The sequence below is a fragment of the Dunckerocampus dactyliophorus genome, chromosome 4 (genome assembly GCF_027744805.1).
Source record: "Dunckerocampus dactyliophorus isolate RoL2022-P2 chromosome 4, RoL_Ddac_1.1, whole genome shotgun sequence".
In the NCBI taxonomy this organism is placed as follows: domain Eukaryota; kingdom Metazoa; phylum Chordata; class Actinopteri; order Syngnathiformes; family Syngnathidae; genus Dunckerocampus; species Dunckerocampus dactyliophorus.
In genome coordinates this window covers 33,248,287-33,264,234 of record NC_072822.1, presented here as the reverse complement: position 1 = coordinate 33,264,234, position 15,948 = coordinate 33,248,287, and the positions used below count along the sequence as shown (strand labels likewise).

The 15,948-nt window shown below is 38.1% G+C and overlaps 1 protein-coding gene across 1 annotated transcript; it reads right to left on the bottom strand.

Annotated features, from left to right (window-relative positions):
• Window positions 1-7,076: 7,076 nt before the first annotated feature.
• Window positions 7,077-14,961, bottom strand: LOC129179622 (gastrula zinc finger protein XlCGF57.1-like). Its single transcript, XM_054773074.1, has 6 exons — window positions 14,649-14,961; window positions 9,327-12,058; window positions 8,484-8,655; window positions 7,975-8,049; window positions 7,797-7,884; window positions 7,077-7,344 (listed from the first exon to the last, which is right to left on the bottom strand). Exons 1-2 carry the CDS (start codon window positions 14,824-14,826, stop codon window positions 10,926-10,928), a joined length of 1,311 nt encoding a protein of 436 aa, XP_054629049.1. The 5' UTR covers window positions 14,827-14,961; the 3' UTR covers window positions 7,077-7,344; window positions 7,797-7,884; window positions 7,975-8,049; window positions 8,484-8,655; window positions 9,327-10,925.
• Window positions 14,962-15,948: the final 987 nt, after the last annotated feature.

Genomic DNA, 15,948 nt, shown 5'->3' with positions numbered 1-15,948 from the left:
AAAATGTAGTTTAGTGTCTTGTATTAAGTCTAGTAACATGATGCATGTTTTGATTACTGGTATGTATTTTGTTTGTAGTCTACTTTTTTTTTCAGCTTTTAATGTTTGCTTTGTTTTTGAGCTGCAAATACTTAGTGGCTGCATATGGAACTTTTCAACAGGTAGTAAATATAACCAATTCATATTGGTGAGATGTTTTTGTGAAAGGACTAAGCTTTTAATAAACACATAACATATTAGTTGAAAAACACCTCACATTAGCCTATGTATTATCCCTTTGAGCAGAATGCAGACATTTCTTTTTATTTTAAAATGCTCAACTATAGTATCAAATTCTACGCTAATTACCAAAAATTAAAATGCTCAACTATAGTATCAAATTCTACGCTAATTACCAAAAAGCACTAAATGTATATATATTTTCATTTGACAGGCAGAGGGGAAGAGTAAATAAGGTGTGGAGGGGTTACGTTAGATGCAACATGTGCAAGTTAGCCAGGGCTCCAGCACTAGCAAAGCAGAGAACGCTACAAATTTGTGGCAACAGCTACAAGTAAATCACAAAGAGCTAGGCATGTCCTTATGTTGACAGTCTTACTAATTAAAACTTCCTAATTTTCATTTAGTCATCTTCTGCTTCTTTGTGTTGAATCCTATTTTGGGTATTATAAGTACTTATGTTCATGTACAATATATATCCTGTGTAGATCAGTGCTCTTCTTTCATATATTGGCCATTATATATATTGTCAGCTGATATATCGGATATCGGCCCCAAAAATCCCTTATCGGTCGGACTCTAGTGATAGTATCACCAGCATAAGGCTGGACACACTCTGTATTTATGTTCATTAAACAACCACACACTAAAAGAGGTAGTGTTCTGTGGGTGGTGTAGAATTAAGCAGGCCTATTAACTCTTCATAAACTTTAATCACACGCTCTGTCCAGGTTCTATCATACAGCTACAATTTAGCTTTCCATTTAGCTTTCTCTGCCCAGCGTCTGTTGGTCCCATTAGCAGTGTCACAGTGCCCTCTACTGGTCAAGCATGTACAGTAGCAGTATAAATACTGATAGAGTGACTACAAGGCAAAATAAAATAAAATATAGACCAGTCGGCTTGTGTTCATAACCGCGAATGTTCGCAAGTCGGATGTTCATAAGTTGGGGACCTAGTGTATTATTACTTTGTTAATTGATGGTTTTGTAGGGGGTTTTCCAACAAAAACAGGTACAAGTGATGTTAAATGTTCAGTTGTCCATTCATTTGTCATTTGTAATTATTTTTCAATCATTTTCTGCATGTAAAACTAGAATTATTTTCTATAAAATGTGTTTGTGTTAAATGGATAGTTCAGATTTTTAACATGAAGTTGTATGACATCCCCATCAGTAGTGTAGTACATCAACAGAGACTTACCCCCCCATTTGGCCCTCAGTCCAGTTGAGGTCACATTCTTCATCACCGAAATCCGACCAGAACTGGACTTAAGGGACCAAGTGGGGGGCAAGTCGCTGTTGATGTACTGCAGATGGGGATGTCATACAACTTCATGTCAAAAAATCTGAACTATCCATTTAACATTTTTCGGTGTCTGGAACGAATTAATTGGCTTGACATTACCTTCTATGGGAAAATTTGCTTTGGTTAGAGTCCATTTTGGTTTGAGTCTGACCTTCTGGAATGGATTAATTACATTATCCAAGGCACCACTGTATATGGAAGAAAAGACTGGGTTCAAACACATGCTGAACACATATCACTTTAAAGGCAGGCGTTGAGAACCTTTTTGGCTAAGAGAGCCATGAAAGCCACATAACTATTTTAAAATGTATTTCCATGAGAGCTATAAAGTGTTTTTTAAACATTGAATACAACTACATGTGCGCATTTTTCGGCACGACCAACAATTTTATAAGTCTGAATTTTTTTAAAGGTGACAAATGAAACGTGTCTGGACACACATGCAGGAAAACTCACAGTTTTAGTTCTGCTGGACTTGAATGTATCCCTGACACATTTGACCATGTGATCTTACAGAGGTTAGAAAACTGGCTGGGAATCTCTGGTACTGCTCTAAACTGGTTCAAGTCCTATCTGGAGGACAGGAAGTACTTTGTTTGAATTGGTAACTGTCTCAGATCAAATGGCTATGACCTGTGGGGTTCGCCAGGGGTCAATCCTGGGACCCCTATTGTTCTATCTGTATATGCTTCCTTTAGGCCAGCTAATACGCAGCTGCAATGTGTCCTGCCACAACAATGCAGATGACACTCAGATCTACCTGTCACTGACGTCAGGTGGACATGGTCCTGCAGATTTACTTTGTCACTGCATCAAACAAATCAGTGTGAAAACAACTTTCTCCATCTAAAACTGAAATCATTGTCTTTGGCCCAATCAAAGATAAAGTGTTATTAGTCATCTTGAGACTCTTTCTCTAAAACCTAGAGGGGTAATCGAGGGGTAATAATGGACTCAGATCTGAACTTTAACAGCCACATTAAATTACTTGTAATAACATCATCAGCTTTTTACCACCTACAAAACATGGCCAAAATCAAGGGAATAGTGTCTAAGCCAGATTTAGAGAGACTAATTTGTGCCTTTGTCTCCAGCTAGACTACTGCAACAACCTTTCTCACCAGGCTCTCTAAACCTGCAGTAAAACAGCTCCAGTACATCCATAATGCTGCTGCTAGTGTCCCGACTAGAACTAGGAAATATGACCATATTAGTCCAGTACTCAGGTCTCTGCACTGGCTTCCTGTTGCTCAGAGAATAGACTTTAAAACAGCTCTGCTTGTGTACAAGTCTTTTCAAGGTCTTGTGCCAAAGTACATCTCTGAAACGTTTGAGCCACATAAACCATCTCAAGCTCTGAGAAGATCAGGGAGTGGTCTCCTGTGGGTGTCCAGAGTCAGGACTAAACACGGTGAGGCTGCATTTCAGTTTTATGCTGCCAAAATCTGGAACAGTCTTCCAGAAGATGTGCGACAATCCTCAACTTTGGCAATGTTCAAATCCAAGCTGAAAACACTTCTATTCAAGTGTGCATATGATAACTGAATGTATTTTTTCTTTCCTGTAAAGCACTTTGAATGACCTTGTGTATGAATTGTGCTATTTGCCTTGCCTTGAATGTATTCTTTTTGATAACATTGTTATACTGAAGCTAAGCAACAATAAATAAAATACTTCTTACCATTACTGCAACTCCTGGTTCTGCATGGTTTTGCACCGTACGCCGTATCTGTCTTTCTTTTCACCATCTTCTTCGTCAAAAGGGTTGGCTCTGCAGAATTCGCTAGCTGACTAGTTCATTAAAAGGAGAGAAGTTTACTTCTTGACCTCACGAGGCACGAGGCATTATCCAGTAATAATAGAGTCTTGGTGTCTGACCTGGAAAATACCAGAAGGACAGCTCGCATTGGCTCTGGCCACCCGCATTGCAGTAGAAAATGGATGGATTAAAAATGCATAAGCAAGTTTATATTCTGAACGTTATTTTTAACACTGGTTTCTGTCATGTTTTACTTTAAAATGTCCGTGAAAAAAGTTAATTAAATATATTTTATTGTGTTTAGACATGTCTGACAACCACAAGCAGTCAACAAAAGAGCCACACCTGGCTTTCGAGCCATAGGTTCCCTACCTCTGCTTTAAGGGATTCATCTTTGTTTGGTCAAAGAGATTGTAAGGATTGTCACTTTAATAAACCCAAGGGGGATTTATACAGGGTCAGGCAAAAAGATCTGACACATTTGTAGGTTAAATAAAAGGCAAATAAAGTAAAGAAACAAGAAAGTGTTTTTATTTTCAAAAAGTACGTATAATGCCATTCTGTTTCATTATGTTTTAAAAATTAAATCAGTCAAATGGGATCCATTATTGTGCACACACTCAATGCAGATCCAGTAGCTCTGAAGTTGGTGACCCATAAAAAGATCGTGTTTCGAGCTGGTACGGGATCATGTCTACCAAGATTGAAGTGCAAACGGAACGCTCGTTGTGTTGCAGTTACAGATTTGTTTGTTTTAAAAACGTTTCCACAATGAAAGCGCGATGCTCACCAGTCCAAATCATGGCAGCAACTGAAAAAGAAACGAAAAACAATGGCATTATAAAGAAACAAAGCAAAATGGCATTATATGTACTTTTCCAAAATAAAAACACTTTTTTCTTTCTTTACTAAATTTGCCTTTTATTTAACGTACAAATGTGTCAGATCATTTTGCCTGACCCTGTACTTCAATTGCACTTCATTCCCAAAGGGGACATTTGTTTGCCATTTTCTAAAATAAAAATATTTGAAATAACCCATTCTGTTCTTTTTTTTTTTATTGTAGTTTTCACAAAAAAAAGAAACCGAAAATAGAACTTTTCAGTGAAAAAAATTTGGATTTTATTTTTGGCCAATATTGTGCAGCCCTAATATCTGCATACCAATGCGACTCCTCAGCTCCTGTGACTCGGGATTTTTTGATAATGTTATTTTAAGATATAAAAAAAGGCCATGAGGTGTCTCCATAGTATGCAATGTTGATACAGACTTTAAGTGATGCTTCTCTTAATGTAACTAAGATGAAATGGGAGAAGAAAATGAAATATCACAATAGACAAAAAGAGCTGGGAGGGGACCTTTAAAAAGATAAAAGAATGTCAAGAGTGTGCTGTAGAGGCGTCGCAAGCTCTCGTGAGATTAAAACGAGACGAGATTTCGCGTATAAAGCAAATGTCTCGTGGGCAATAGGCCTGGGATGATAATAGGGCCGATAATAAATTAATCACACAATAAATTTTACTTAATATATTTCCATGTGTGTGCGTGTCTGTTTTCCTCGTCAGTCCTACAGGCTCTGCCTCGGTGGGTGGAGGTGGGATCGCTAGAGTGCAGACATGTGTACCGTAGACTCAATTAGCAGATTGCAAGGTATTGTCATATACTGTATCTTTTCACTGTACTCCTCTTAAAAGTAATGTTAAAATCTTGTCTCGTTCTCGTAAACCCAATCTGCTGTATCGTCTCGTCTCGTGAACAGACTTCCTTGTGACACCCGTAGGGTACAACTCATACAATTTAAAATCTTGCATCGTTATTACTGGTCCCCTCTGAGATTGTTTCATCTGGGCTAAAAGGATCACCTAATTGTTGGCGCTGTAAGCACGGAGAAGGAAATCTGGCTCATGCCTTATTGTTTTTGTAAAGAAATTCAAACATTTTGGGCACAAAGACAAAAACCTTAAGTGAGATTAAAGATACACTGATCCCTGTATAGTTCTGGATGATTTGTCTTGGGAGACTATTCTGTTGTTACTTGAACAAGATAAAGAATTAAGAGTTGGATTCAAAGATGCTGTGATTGAAAATGTGGTGGATTATGAAACTGTAAAAGAGATGTTAATTGCAAAAAAATAAAATACAGTGTAATTTGTAAATATTTTATTTTCTCTAAAACGCCCAGACTCAATTATATAGTTTTCTAATCCTCGTATATATGGTAGTAGTACTTTAAACTATCTATGAAGAACATGAAGTGGAATAGACTGATTGGAAAAGCAGTATATATTCCGGAATCGTTGCAATTAAGTCAGAAAAAATTACAACTGTAGTTTGAGTTTGTGAAAAAGCTGTATTTACATTTCAAGTCGCCCTTTTTTCCTACACGTAGCGCAGCCATGTTTAACTATTTTCTCAGATCTTGACAAGCAACGAATGTTGGAATATACTGATCGCCATTTTGGATTATTAATTTACTGTATTGTACGTAAAAAGATATAGAGGTATAAACATACATACCTTCACTGTGCATTGTAATTCCTGCCTTGCAAACAGCTTCCAGTTGTTGTCGATGTTGCTCGTTCGAAAAAGTTCCTCTTACGACGCTGCCGTTCTTTCACCGCGAATATTTAATCAGTTCCCGCCGTTAGTCGCTTAAACATTTTGAATGATCACACTGCGTCGTCTTCCGTTGTCTCGCGTCTTCTTGGGGAACAGAAATGAGGAGCCACGGAAGCCTAAAAGGAGCAGAAGCGACAGGGTGACGTAAAGTTCCACATTGGAGAGAAAAGGAAAAACAGCTGCAACAGTGTAACCCTTAAAGCAAACCTTTACCGTTCTCCAGATGGAAGGAAACGTTTTGCGTCTTTGCAAGGTTGACGTAGTCGTCTCACATAAGTAAAGCAACCTCGCTGTTGAACTTCGACATCAAAATGTGTTTTGTGGTCTTCTGTTTAATTCACGTCAGTTAGTGACTCATAAAGACTCGAGTAATGACAGCAATCGAGTTTCCCATCACTCGTCTCGAAGCCTTTGATCAAGAAAAAGGCGAAGGCTGAACTTTTTCTTCTTTGATGGAGGTTTTACACGAGTCACACTGCTGCTATCTGGCGACGGTTATTCAAGACAACTCAATGTGGAAGATTACCCTGATAAAAATGTTCTATAGAACACACCAAGAAGAAATTCTAAAAAAACATTTTATAGAAAATTCAATAGGGACTTTAGGAATTCTATAGAACTATGTTCTAAAGGTAGTTCTATAGAGATCGTTCTATACTCGATATTCTACAGTTCTATATTGTCTTAAAGAACTGTCCTAAAGAAATTGTTCTACTTCTATAATTTTTTTAAAAGCTATAGCTTTAAAAAAATTAGAGAAGTAGACTTCTTGATATATCAAGAAGTTGTTGCCTAAATGGAAAGAATATATACTTGTCCATTAGACAATCTTCCTGCCAGAGCTGAACCATGCTTTCCTTGAACTAGTTACCACCATTTAGCTGGGTGCAAGAAATGTACTGTGATCCCCATAAGCAATTAAGGACCATTAACAGTGAAATCCTCAAAAAGTTTGCTCATTATTTTAGTTGAAGTTATGTTGTAGTTTATGAAATCGTTATGTACTACCACCATCAAGGGAAACATTAGAACTCTTAAGACAAAATTGTTGAGGATTTAGGTTTAACGTGCCATATGCTCTTAAGGCATCAAATTGAACAACTGCAACATGATATTCCAAAGAAAAATGATCTTTCATTTATTTATTTACAATAATTACAAAGTATAAACAGTGACATAAAATAGGTATGGCCTCTCCTCTAGGTTTTGCTTTACATGGTGACGATGGCTTGCCTTGTGGGGACCTTACAGATGTCGTGTGAAGGGCTGGGCTCCCGGGTGGGAATGAGCTGTTCCTAAATGGAGTTGGCATCTGGAGGGCGGGTACAGTAGGCCATTCTTGCCTCCCTTCATGGTCCGCTCCCTTGCTCACAGCTGATTGTCCTTAATTTTGTGGCAAGAGGTTAATCTATCCATGAGTTGTAACATCTCTGGAAGCCCTGCATTAAGAAGAGATCCATTCAAAGTTATGTATCACTTTATTCAAATATGCCCTGATTATTTAAAAATGAAGCTGTGCTAAGCTTAAACTTTTCAAATTGAATGTAGCAAATTGCAGACATACTAATAAAATAAATCTGGACAACTGGATATATGATGTAAATGACTGACATTGTGGCACCTCCCTGGTGCCTTCAACAGAGTGGTTTATTGACAGATGCAACTCATAAACAGAATTTTCAATGAATAAACCTGTTAATAAACCACTAGGTGCCACAACGTCAGTCATCTGAATCATATACCCAGCTGTCCAGATTTATTTTATTACGATTGTTCTTTCCTGGATGAATAACCAACCTTTATCATCATATTTTATCATATTATATCATATGATCATATTATCCTTTGATCAGTTTTGTTCATTTTCCAAATATAAAAAACCTACACGTACCCTTCATGACAGCCAAGACATTTTTCAGAGTCCGATTTTCTGCTCTCAAACGCTGTACCTGCAGATCATGAGCATCATTCTGCGCTTCCTGGAAAGAAAACTTAAATTAAATGATATCAAATATATATATTTCATGGCTAAATCAATTATTACGCTACATGTAGATAATTGTACTTACAAGGGCAACTTTTGCCCTAAGCTGATTCTTAGCCTCTTCATTGACGGCATTTCATGTGGCCTTCTTCTTCTTGTGCTAAAATTAGCAAAGTAAAACAATTTTAAGTACTGGATCGGCTTTATCACTGTGAATAAAACGCTTACATTGTGGGCAGAGCATTTATTATAAACAGCGCTTCCATTGGCATGGTAATCACGGTTCGGAGATGAATCCAAGAAGCAGCAGTGTAAACAACAGTGTCACAACATCAATGCTTGTGTGTTGCAAGTGTATGGTCCACCTTCAACAAGCCTGGAAATAAGTGCTGGACACATTTGAAAACACCCCTGTGTATGCCCAGGTGACCCATGTCAAATGATGTCTACAGTAACAGGAGATAATGGGTCATTCTATTTTCTCTGAGTGGGGTGTTCTAAGAATGTCACTCACCTATTTGCAGACTTGTTGAATCAAAATCGGAACAAAATTGGTTACCAAATTTTACAAATGCACATGTCAAAGTGATGTACCTGTTGCCTGGATGACAGAACTGCTTCTTCATCTTCATCTGATTCGTCCGTCTCCCAGAACCTTTTTGGCTGCTTAGTCCTTGTCCTCGTCCATATTCAATATCTCCAGTGAGAGGCACATCTCGCCCAAGCTCAGCTGCCTTTCGGTAGGGTGCCAGTTCCCCGATGCTAGCTATATGTGAAATATAGAACTTGTGGTAAAAATGTATACATTAATCACATATATACATATTACTTGGAATTCACTGCTGTTTTCAATAGAGAAGATCAAATTTAATGCAAAACACACAGCCTTGACTTATATACTGACTACATGTACTTTTATGCTTTTAATCAAGAAGGCTTGAGTGAGGGCATCCAGGCTGTGCAAAAATACAAGTATGATGTTATGTATTGTAAGCATAACCTCCTGCAGAGGTAAGAAAACAATACACCCATAGACTTTTTTAAAATGTATTCATAGACAAGTTACAAGTAAAAAATCGGCTGCCCAATGCTTATAACATAGCATCGAGCATGAAATGTTTATTTTTCATATTTAAAACCCATGTTGGAATATCACAGCTGCAGGGTTCGAAATGGGGGCCTAAAAGCAGGCCAAATTTGGCAGTAGCAAGTCATCAAAATAATTACCTGCTAAATCTTAAATTTTGAAAATGAATAGGAGGCAGTGAATTTAATTTGAATATTTTTGGAGTGAAATGCTAACATGCTTGCAAACAAAGTTTCTGTTGGACTACATAGACTGTGTTAGAATAGTCATGTTTTTGGGCCCACCATAAATGTAAAAATTAAATATCTATTTTGAATACACAGAAAAATAAAAGCGGTGGTAATACTTACAACCAAACCTGAGGGTTCTTGCTCTTGTTTAATGGCGAAGGGATCTGCACCTCAGCTTCCCAGTCGTCTCCATTCATATCCTCGCGATCACAGTTCTCATTCGTAATATATGTCTGGTTTCAATTATTTTGACCTCATTCGCATACTTCATTCGTGTCATCGTGTTAGGCTGACAAACTTCACAACAGATGTCTAACGCTTGAGTTATCAAATCAAATAAACGTGCCAGTCTTCTTCGTGAATGCGATCTTCTTGATGGAAGAGACAATAACTATTCCCGTGCATTGCAAGAAAGCTGTTTCAGCTGACCGTTTTCATTGGTTGATGCGTATTTCCGCAGTTTGAACCAATGAATGTTCTCGGTTCTCAGAGGGAAAAAGCACACACAGAAAATGGCCAATGGTAAACAAAGTAGACGAAAACATACAAAGCGACGCTAGACTGACCAAGAGGCCTAGAAGTTCCACAGAAACGGCAACAAACACAGCAACCCTGCTTTTTCATGCTACCATCTCATGTCATATCAAGATGTCGGTTTGCATAACCAAAGAATTTCTGGGCAAACTGTCAGAAACCGTCTCAGGGAAGCCCATCTGCAGGCTCGTCGTCCTCATCGGGGTCTCGAACTGACTCCAGTTTGTTGTCATAACCGACTTGAGTGGGCAAATGCTCACATTCGATGGCGCCTGGCATGTTGGAGAGGTGTTCTCTTCACGGATGAATCCCGGTTTACACTGTTCAGGCCAGATGGCAGACAGCGTGTGTGGCGCCCTCCCCCTTCAATAAAACAAAACTGCACATTTCAGAGTGGCCTTATTGTGGGCAGTCTAAGGCGCACCTGTGCACTAATCATGGTGTCTAATCAGCATCTTGATATGGCAAACGTGTGAGGTGGAATGGATTATCTCAGCAAAGGAGAAGTGCTCACGATCACAGATTTAGACAGATTTGTGAACAATATTTGAGAGAAATGGTGATAGTGTATGTGGAAAAAGCTTTAGATCTTTGAGTTTATCTCACAAAAAATGGGAGGAAAAACAAAAGTGTTGAGTTTATATTTTTAAAACTGTTATTAATCTGATTTTAAGATTTGACAGCCATAATCATTTGTTTTCTTTATTCTGAATATGTATGCCATTAATTCACCACATCATTTCCAGGAGATTATATCTTAGTAAAGTACCTCATACAAAGTGTTGTAGGCGGATAAGAGCAGAGGCTGGCCAGTCAACCTGTCAATCTCCCCAAATGTTTTCCGGACAAACATCTTAGCTGCCGTAGCAAGCACGTTACAAAACAGGTCCATTGCTTTTTTTTAATTTTATTTTTTAGTTATTTATAATGTTATAGTTTAGAAAACAGACCGGTGGTAGCAGTCTTCAAAACATATTTCTCCATACTTTTCCAGATCTGGAAAATTTAACAAATCAAATTCCATACTTTTCATACTAATATATATAAATTCTTATCTCAAAATATCAAAGAGGCCTTTTTATTTTAATTTTTTTCAGTGTGTGGCCCTAGAAAAAGTTTGGACATCCCTGTTTTAATATGACACTCACCCTGCCTGCTTGAGAAAAAAAAAAAAACAGTAGCTCATCAATGACTCTGCAGGTGTTTCTTCAAAGAGGACTTGTGAGAAAATGTATCGCTACAAATCGAGCAACTAAAAGGTTTTTCTCCTGTGTGTATTCTCATGTGTGATAACATATTTCCCTTTTTAGTGAAGCTTTTACCGCAGTCTGAACAACTAAAAGGTTTTTCTCCAGTGTGTGTTCTCATGTGTGATACCATATTTACCTTTTGAGTGAAGCTTTTACCACAGTCTGAGCAACTAAAAGGTTTTTCTCCAGTATGTGTTCTCATGTGTGACAATACTGTTACCTTATGAGAAAACTTAGCATCACAAATTGAGCAACTAAAAGGTTTTTCTCCAGTGTGTGTTCTCATGTGTGAAAGCAAATTAATTTTTTCTGAAAATCTTTTATCACAAACCGAACAACTAAAGGGTTTCTCTCCCGTGTGTGTTTTCATGTGTGCCGACATAACCGATTTCCGAAAAAATCTTTTATCGCAGACTGAGCATTGAAAGGTTTTTTCTCCTGTGTGTGTTCTCGTGTGTGCTAGCATTGTTGTCTTATGAGAGAATGTTGTACCACAAACTGAGCAACTGAAAGGTTTTTCTCCTGTGTGCGTTCTGTGTGATAGCCTGTTTACCTTCTGAGTGAAGCTTTTGCCAAAGTCTGGGCAATGAACATGATTTTCTTCTGTGTGTGTTCTCATGTGCGGTTCCATATTTATGCTGATGTGAGATGTTTCGTCACTATCTGATAGTGGAGCTAAGAGGTTGTCTGCTTGTGATCCTCCACAGTGGTCTCCATCAGCGTCTGTTGTCATATGTTGTGGCGAGCTGCTGCTTTGAGGCCCCGCCCCTCTGTTCTCCTCACTTGGACTGTGATGAAGCTGTGAGGACTCGGGTGGTTTGTCTTCATGGTCTTCAGTCTTCACAAACACAACAGTCAGTGGCAACTTCATGGTGAGATCAGCCTCCTCCTTCCCAAGAAGACACTCTTCCTCCTGCGTTATCCAGAGTTCCTCCTCTTCCTCTTTAACTTGTGATGTCTGTGACTCCTCCTCTTCCTCTTTAACATGGGAGGGCTGCTTCAAAGTGGAGCTCCACCCATGTGGCCGAGTAGGAAGTTCTTCTTGACGACCAATCAGCTGCTGGACGTCTGCGGGACACAAACAGGAGTGATTGTGGAAGCTCGGTAATTGTGGACTTTGATTCAACAGCTTTTTTTTGTTTTTGTTTTGTCATTGTTGTTTTGTTTGAGGCCACAAAAATTCAACTTATTCTATTTCTAATTACAAGAACAGATTACAAGAAAAACAATAACTATGATCTGTGCAGACAACGCTTTTCTTACATGATCTGGACAAAACAAGGACCAACATTCAAAGTAAATGTTAGGAAGTCAAAGTGTTAAATTCCATATTTGTACTCTCACTGTACTGTACTTGTAATCACACTGTCTTGGTGCGTCCAGACCTGTGGCCTGTACCACGAAGCAGGACTTCTCCTAATCGTGGAAGAGTTTGAAGATTAAGTTGGGATATGCCATACTACGAAGCTGATTCACTTCTTAGGAGCATACGAAACCATGGTAATTTATACACTGGAGCTAAACTGCTTGCCTGTAGGTTAGGTTCTGGCAATGTAAGATCAGAGCCAATAACATTACAGCCCACTGTAAAAGCCTATAAAGGCCCCACCCACTGACCAATCCGTTGTCTCTGAAAAGTGATGTCATCATTCAACGACAACGGCTGCTCCGATTCGGTGCTTTATTTTTTATTTTGGTGCTTTATTTTTTTTGTCCTGTCCAGCCAATGGGGCAAATTGTATTGTTGATCTAGACGCCCTTACATGCTAAACAGATTTGCTCTGCTAGGGAAATATATGCGATACTCTTCTCCTGTTACAGAGTTTGTATTTGACTTTGACATTTTATTGTAATGCAAATTTGGAGCGGCCCGACTGAAGCGCGGGGGGGGGGGGGATCGAGAAGAAGAAAAAAGCAGACAGAGGGGTCAGAAGAGTAATACGTTCGAAAGAGTAATACATTTGCATCATACAAATGCCTCCTCAAAAAAATCTGACCTCACAAATCGCTTGCCGTTACATTTTTCTCCCGCTGTGTCCCTGCGCACTGTCGCCTCTGTATTGGTGTGTATGCGACGGAGCGCCACGGCCATCTTGTTTACGTGTATTCAACAGCGGAAGAAGATGCAAGCGTCTTCATCACATACACACGAACAGAGAGTGCACGGACACGGCAGGAGACAAATATGACGCCAAGCGATTTGTGGGGTCTGATTTTTTTGAGGAGGCATTTGTATGATGCAAATGTATTACTCTTGAGCGCATATTGTTTTGAGAAGCCAAATTCTTTACTTAAATGACCCAGCAACTAAGCAGAACTATGTTCCTTGTCACAGAAATCCGTCCAGAACTGGACTTGCAGGTCCAAATGGGGGGGGTAAGTCACTGTTGAAATAATCCACTGCTGATGGGGATGTCATACAACTTCATGTCAAAAATCCAAACTATCCCTTTAAGATCCAACGGTGCAAAATGTAAATTCTTGCCATTTTTCAAATGGTTTAACATTTTGATCAGGAGTGTATCATATTGTTCTTCCTGAGTGAAGTAAGCCGCTGACCTACCAGTACATTGTTCATGTTTGTGATTGGGCACTGCTGCTAACTCCACCCCCTTGATGTGAACGAGCTGACGACAAGATGAGAAAACCACGACTTGACTCAATTAGTTGGTATCCAGCTCCGTAGTGCTGCTTATCCCACACCTTAAATGTTTGGCTTGGTTAAGTCGGAAAACAAAGAGGACATCCTGGATAAGTTAAGCTCGATTCATAGTATAGTAGAGCTGCAACAATTAATCCAATTATTCAACAACTATTTTGGTATTTCATGAATAGTTTTATGATTTAAAAAATGGAAATATCCTGATTTCAGCCTTCGTCGTGTGGCTATTTTTCCATTTTCTTCGTCATCCATGAAAGCAGACCTATTATGTTTGTGCAAAATATGATATTCACACACATCAGCTTTGACTTTGGAAAACAGTGACGGGCATGTTTGCCTCTTTTCTGATATGTTGCGTACCAAACCACTAACTGTTTGTTTTTGCTTCATATTGATTTGAAGGGCACATGTTTGTGCACATGCACAAACTTACTTGATTAATTGACTAATAAAATAATTTTTAGTTGCAGCCCTATAGTAGAGGACCCCGGTGCGGCCTTACTGGATATTTGTATTGGTTCTGGGAGCCCAGTGTTTTTCTTTGATTGCTGGTAAATGTGAGGTTTTTGATGTTAAATGAGAATTATCTTTACTGTTGTTTTCTTTTCATTGTTGCACTTTAAAATATATGTTGCTTTGCTGTACTTTCTTATTGAAAGTAAACATTGTTATAACCGCTCTCAATGTGTTTTATTTGTATTGTAGTTTTTTATTAGTTGAACTTGCCTGTGTGGCTCAACTTAAGATGTTTCACCCATAGATTGACAAACGAGGGGTCTCCAAACAGCATCTTAAAAGCTAGAAACGGCCCTGGGCTGGCTCCTTGGAAGGATGCAGACCCTGAATTGGGACATCGCTTGTAACAGACTCTGCTCCACATCAACAGTGGCCGCCATCTTGGATTTTTTTTTACGGTAGTGTGATTTAATAATCATACCTCATTTATGTTATGTCATTGGTTTTCTTATGAGACATGGAACGTGTGAGTGAAAAAACCTTCAATCTGTGTCGTAATTCCAGTCCTGCTAACAGCTTCCAGTTGTTGCCGATGTCCCTCCTTCTCCTGTCTTGTTCGAGAAAGTTCCTCCTCGTACGACGCTATCGTTCTTTCAAACAAAGCGAATATTTCATCAGCCGCCGCCATTAGTCGCTCCTTCACCAACTCTTTCAACATTTTCAGTGTTTTTTACTCGGTTACAATTGGCCGTCTTGGCCACTGAACTCTATACAGCAATACAGTAGTTCAGTGGTCTTGGCCCTTCGTCTTCCGTCTTTATGGGGAACTGAAAGAAAAAACTACGGAAACGGAGGAGGAGCAGAACACACAGTGTGACGTAAAGAACAATGTAGGCTTTACAGCGAGTGCGAAAGAATACAAAAAAGAGTGCGAAAGAATGGAACTTTGCCGATTTGACATTTGTAAAGCAACACGTGTAGATATGCTAATGCGTTCTATATTTCAAGAAGAACTGCATCTCAGCTGTGTGATCGACTGTAAGAGAAAAAGCCTATTATTAATAGCAACTTTGGTCTTTGCTCTTTTTTCCAACAATTTTTGCTGTTTTTTTCCAAATATTGAAACTTTTTTCTTAAATAGTCTTTGTATTTCGTTTCTTTTAATATTATGACTTTATTCCCTGAACTACATAATAACAATTTAATTTTTTATTTATTTTTGCTTGTTTCTCAGAACATTATGACATTTTAAAAAAACATATTTTAGTTTTATATTTCAACTCTATGCTACTAAAATGACATTATTTTTCCCTTAATATTATGAGTTTATTCTCATAAAATTGCAACTTTATTTTCCATTTTTGCTGTTTTTTTTTTTATTTTCCAACCATTTCAAATGTTGTCCTAGTAATTATAACTTTATTCTGATAATACTATACCTTTTTCTGCTAAACCTAATTTTAAAAAAATGTGAACTTTATTTTGTTTTTTCCTTATATAAAAAATAAGACTCTATGCTACTAAGATGACATTATTTTACTTCCTAAAATTACAAGTTTATTTTTGTAAATAAATATAAATATGACTATATTCTCATCAAAATACAGCTGTTTTTTTTTTCATTTCTGCAGGGTTTTTTTTTATTTTACAACTCTTTCAACTTTCTTTTTGTAATTTTTCTTCTTCTAATTATGACTTTATTTCCACAATACTTTGACTTTATTCCTGTAATATATGTATTACAGGAATATTTGTAATAGAACCTTTTCCCCAACCTAATTTAAAAAAAAATACTACTTCATTTTATTTAGTTTGTTACTCATAATGTTATGACTTCAAA

Excerpts from the sequence above, each read along its gene's own strand:
- LOC129179622 (XM_054773074.1), bottom strand. The coding sequence starts at position 14,826 with ATGTTGAAAGAGTTGGTGAAGGAGCGACTAATGGCGGCGGCTGATGAA. Across the intron at positions 12,059-14,648 it reads AATTACGACACAGATTGAAG|ACGTCCAGCAGCTGATTGGT; the intron begins GTTTTTTCACTC and ends TGTGTCCCGCAG.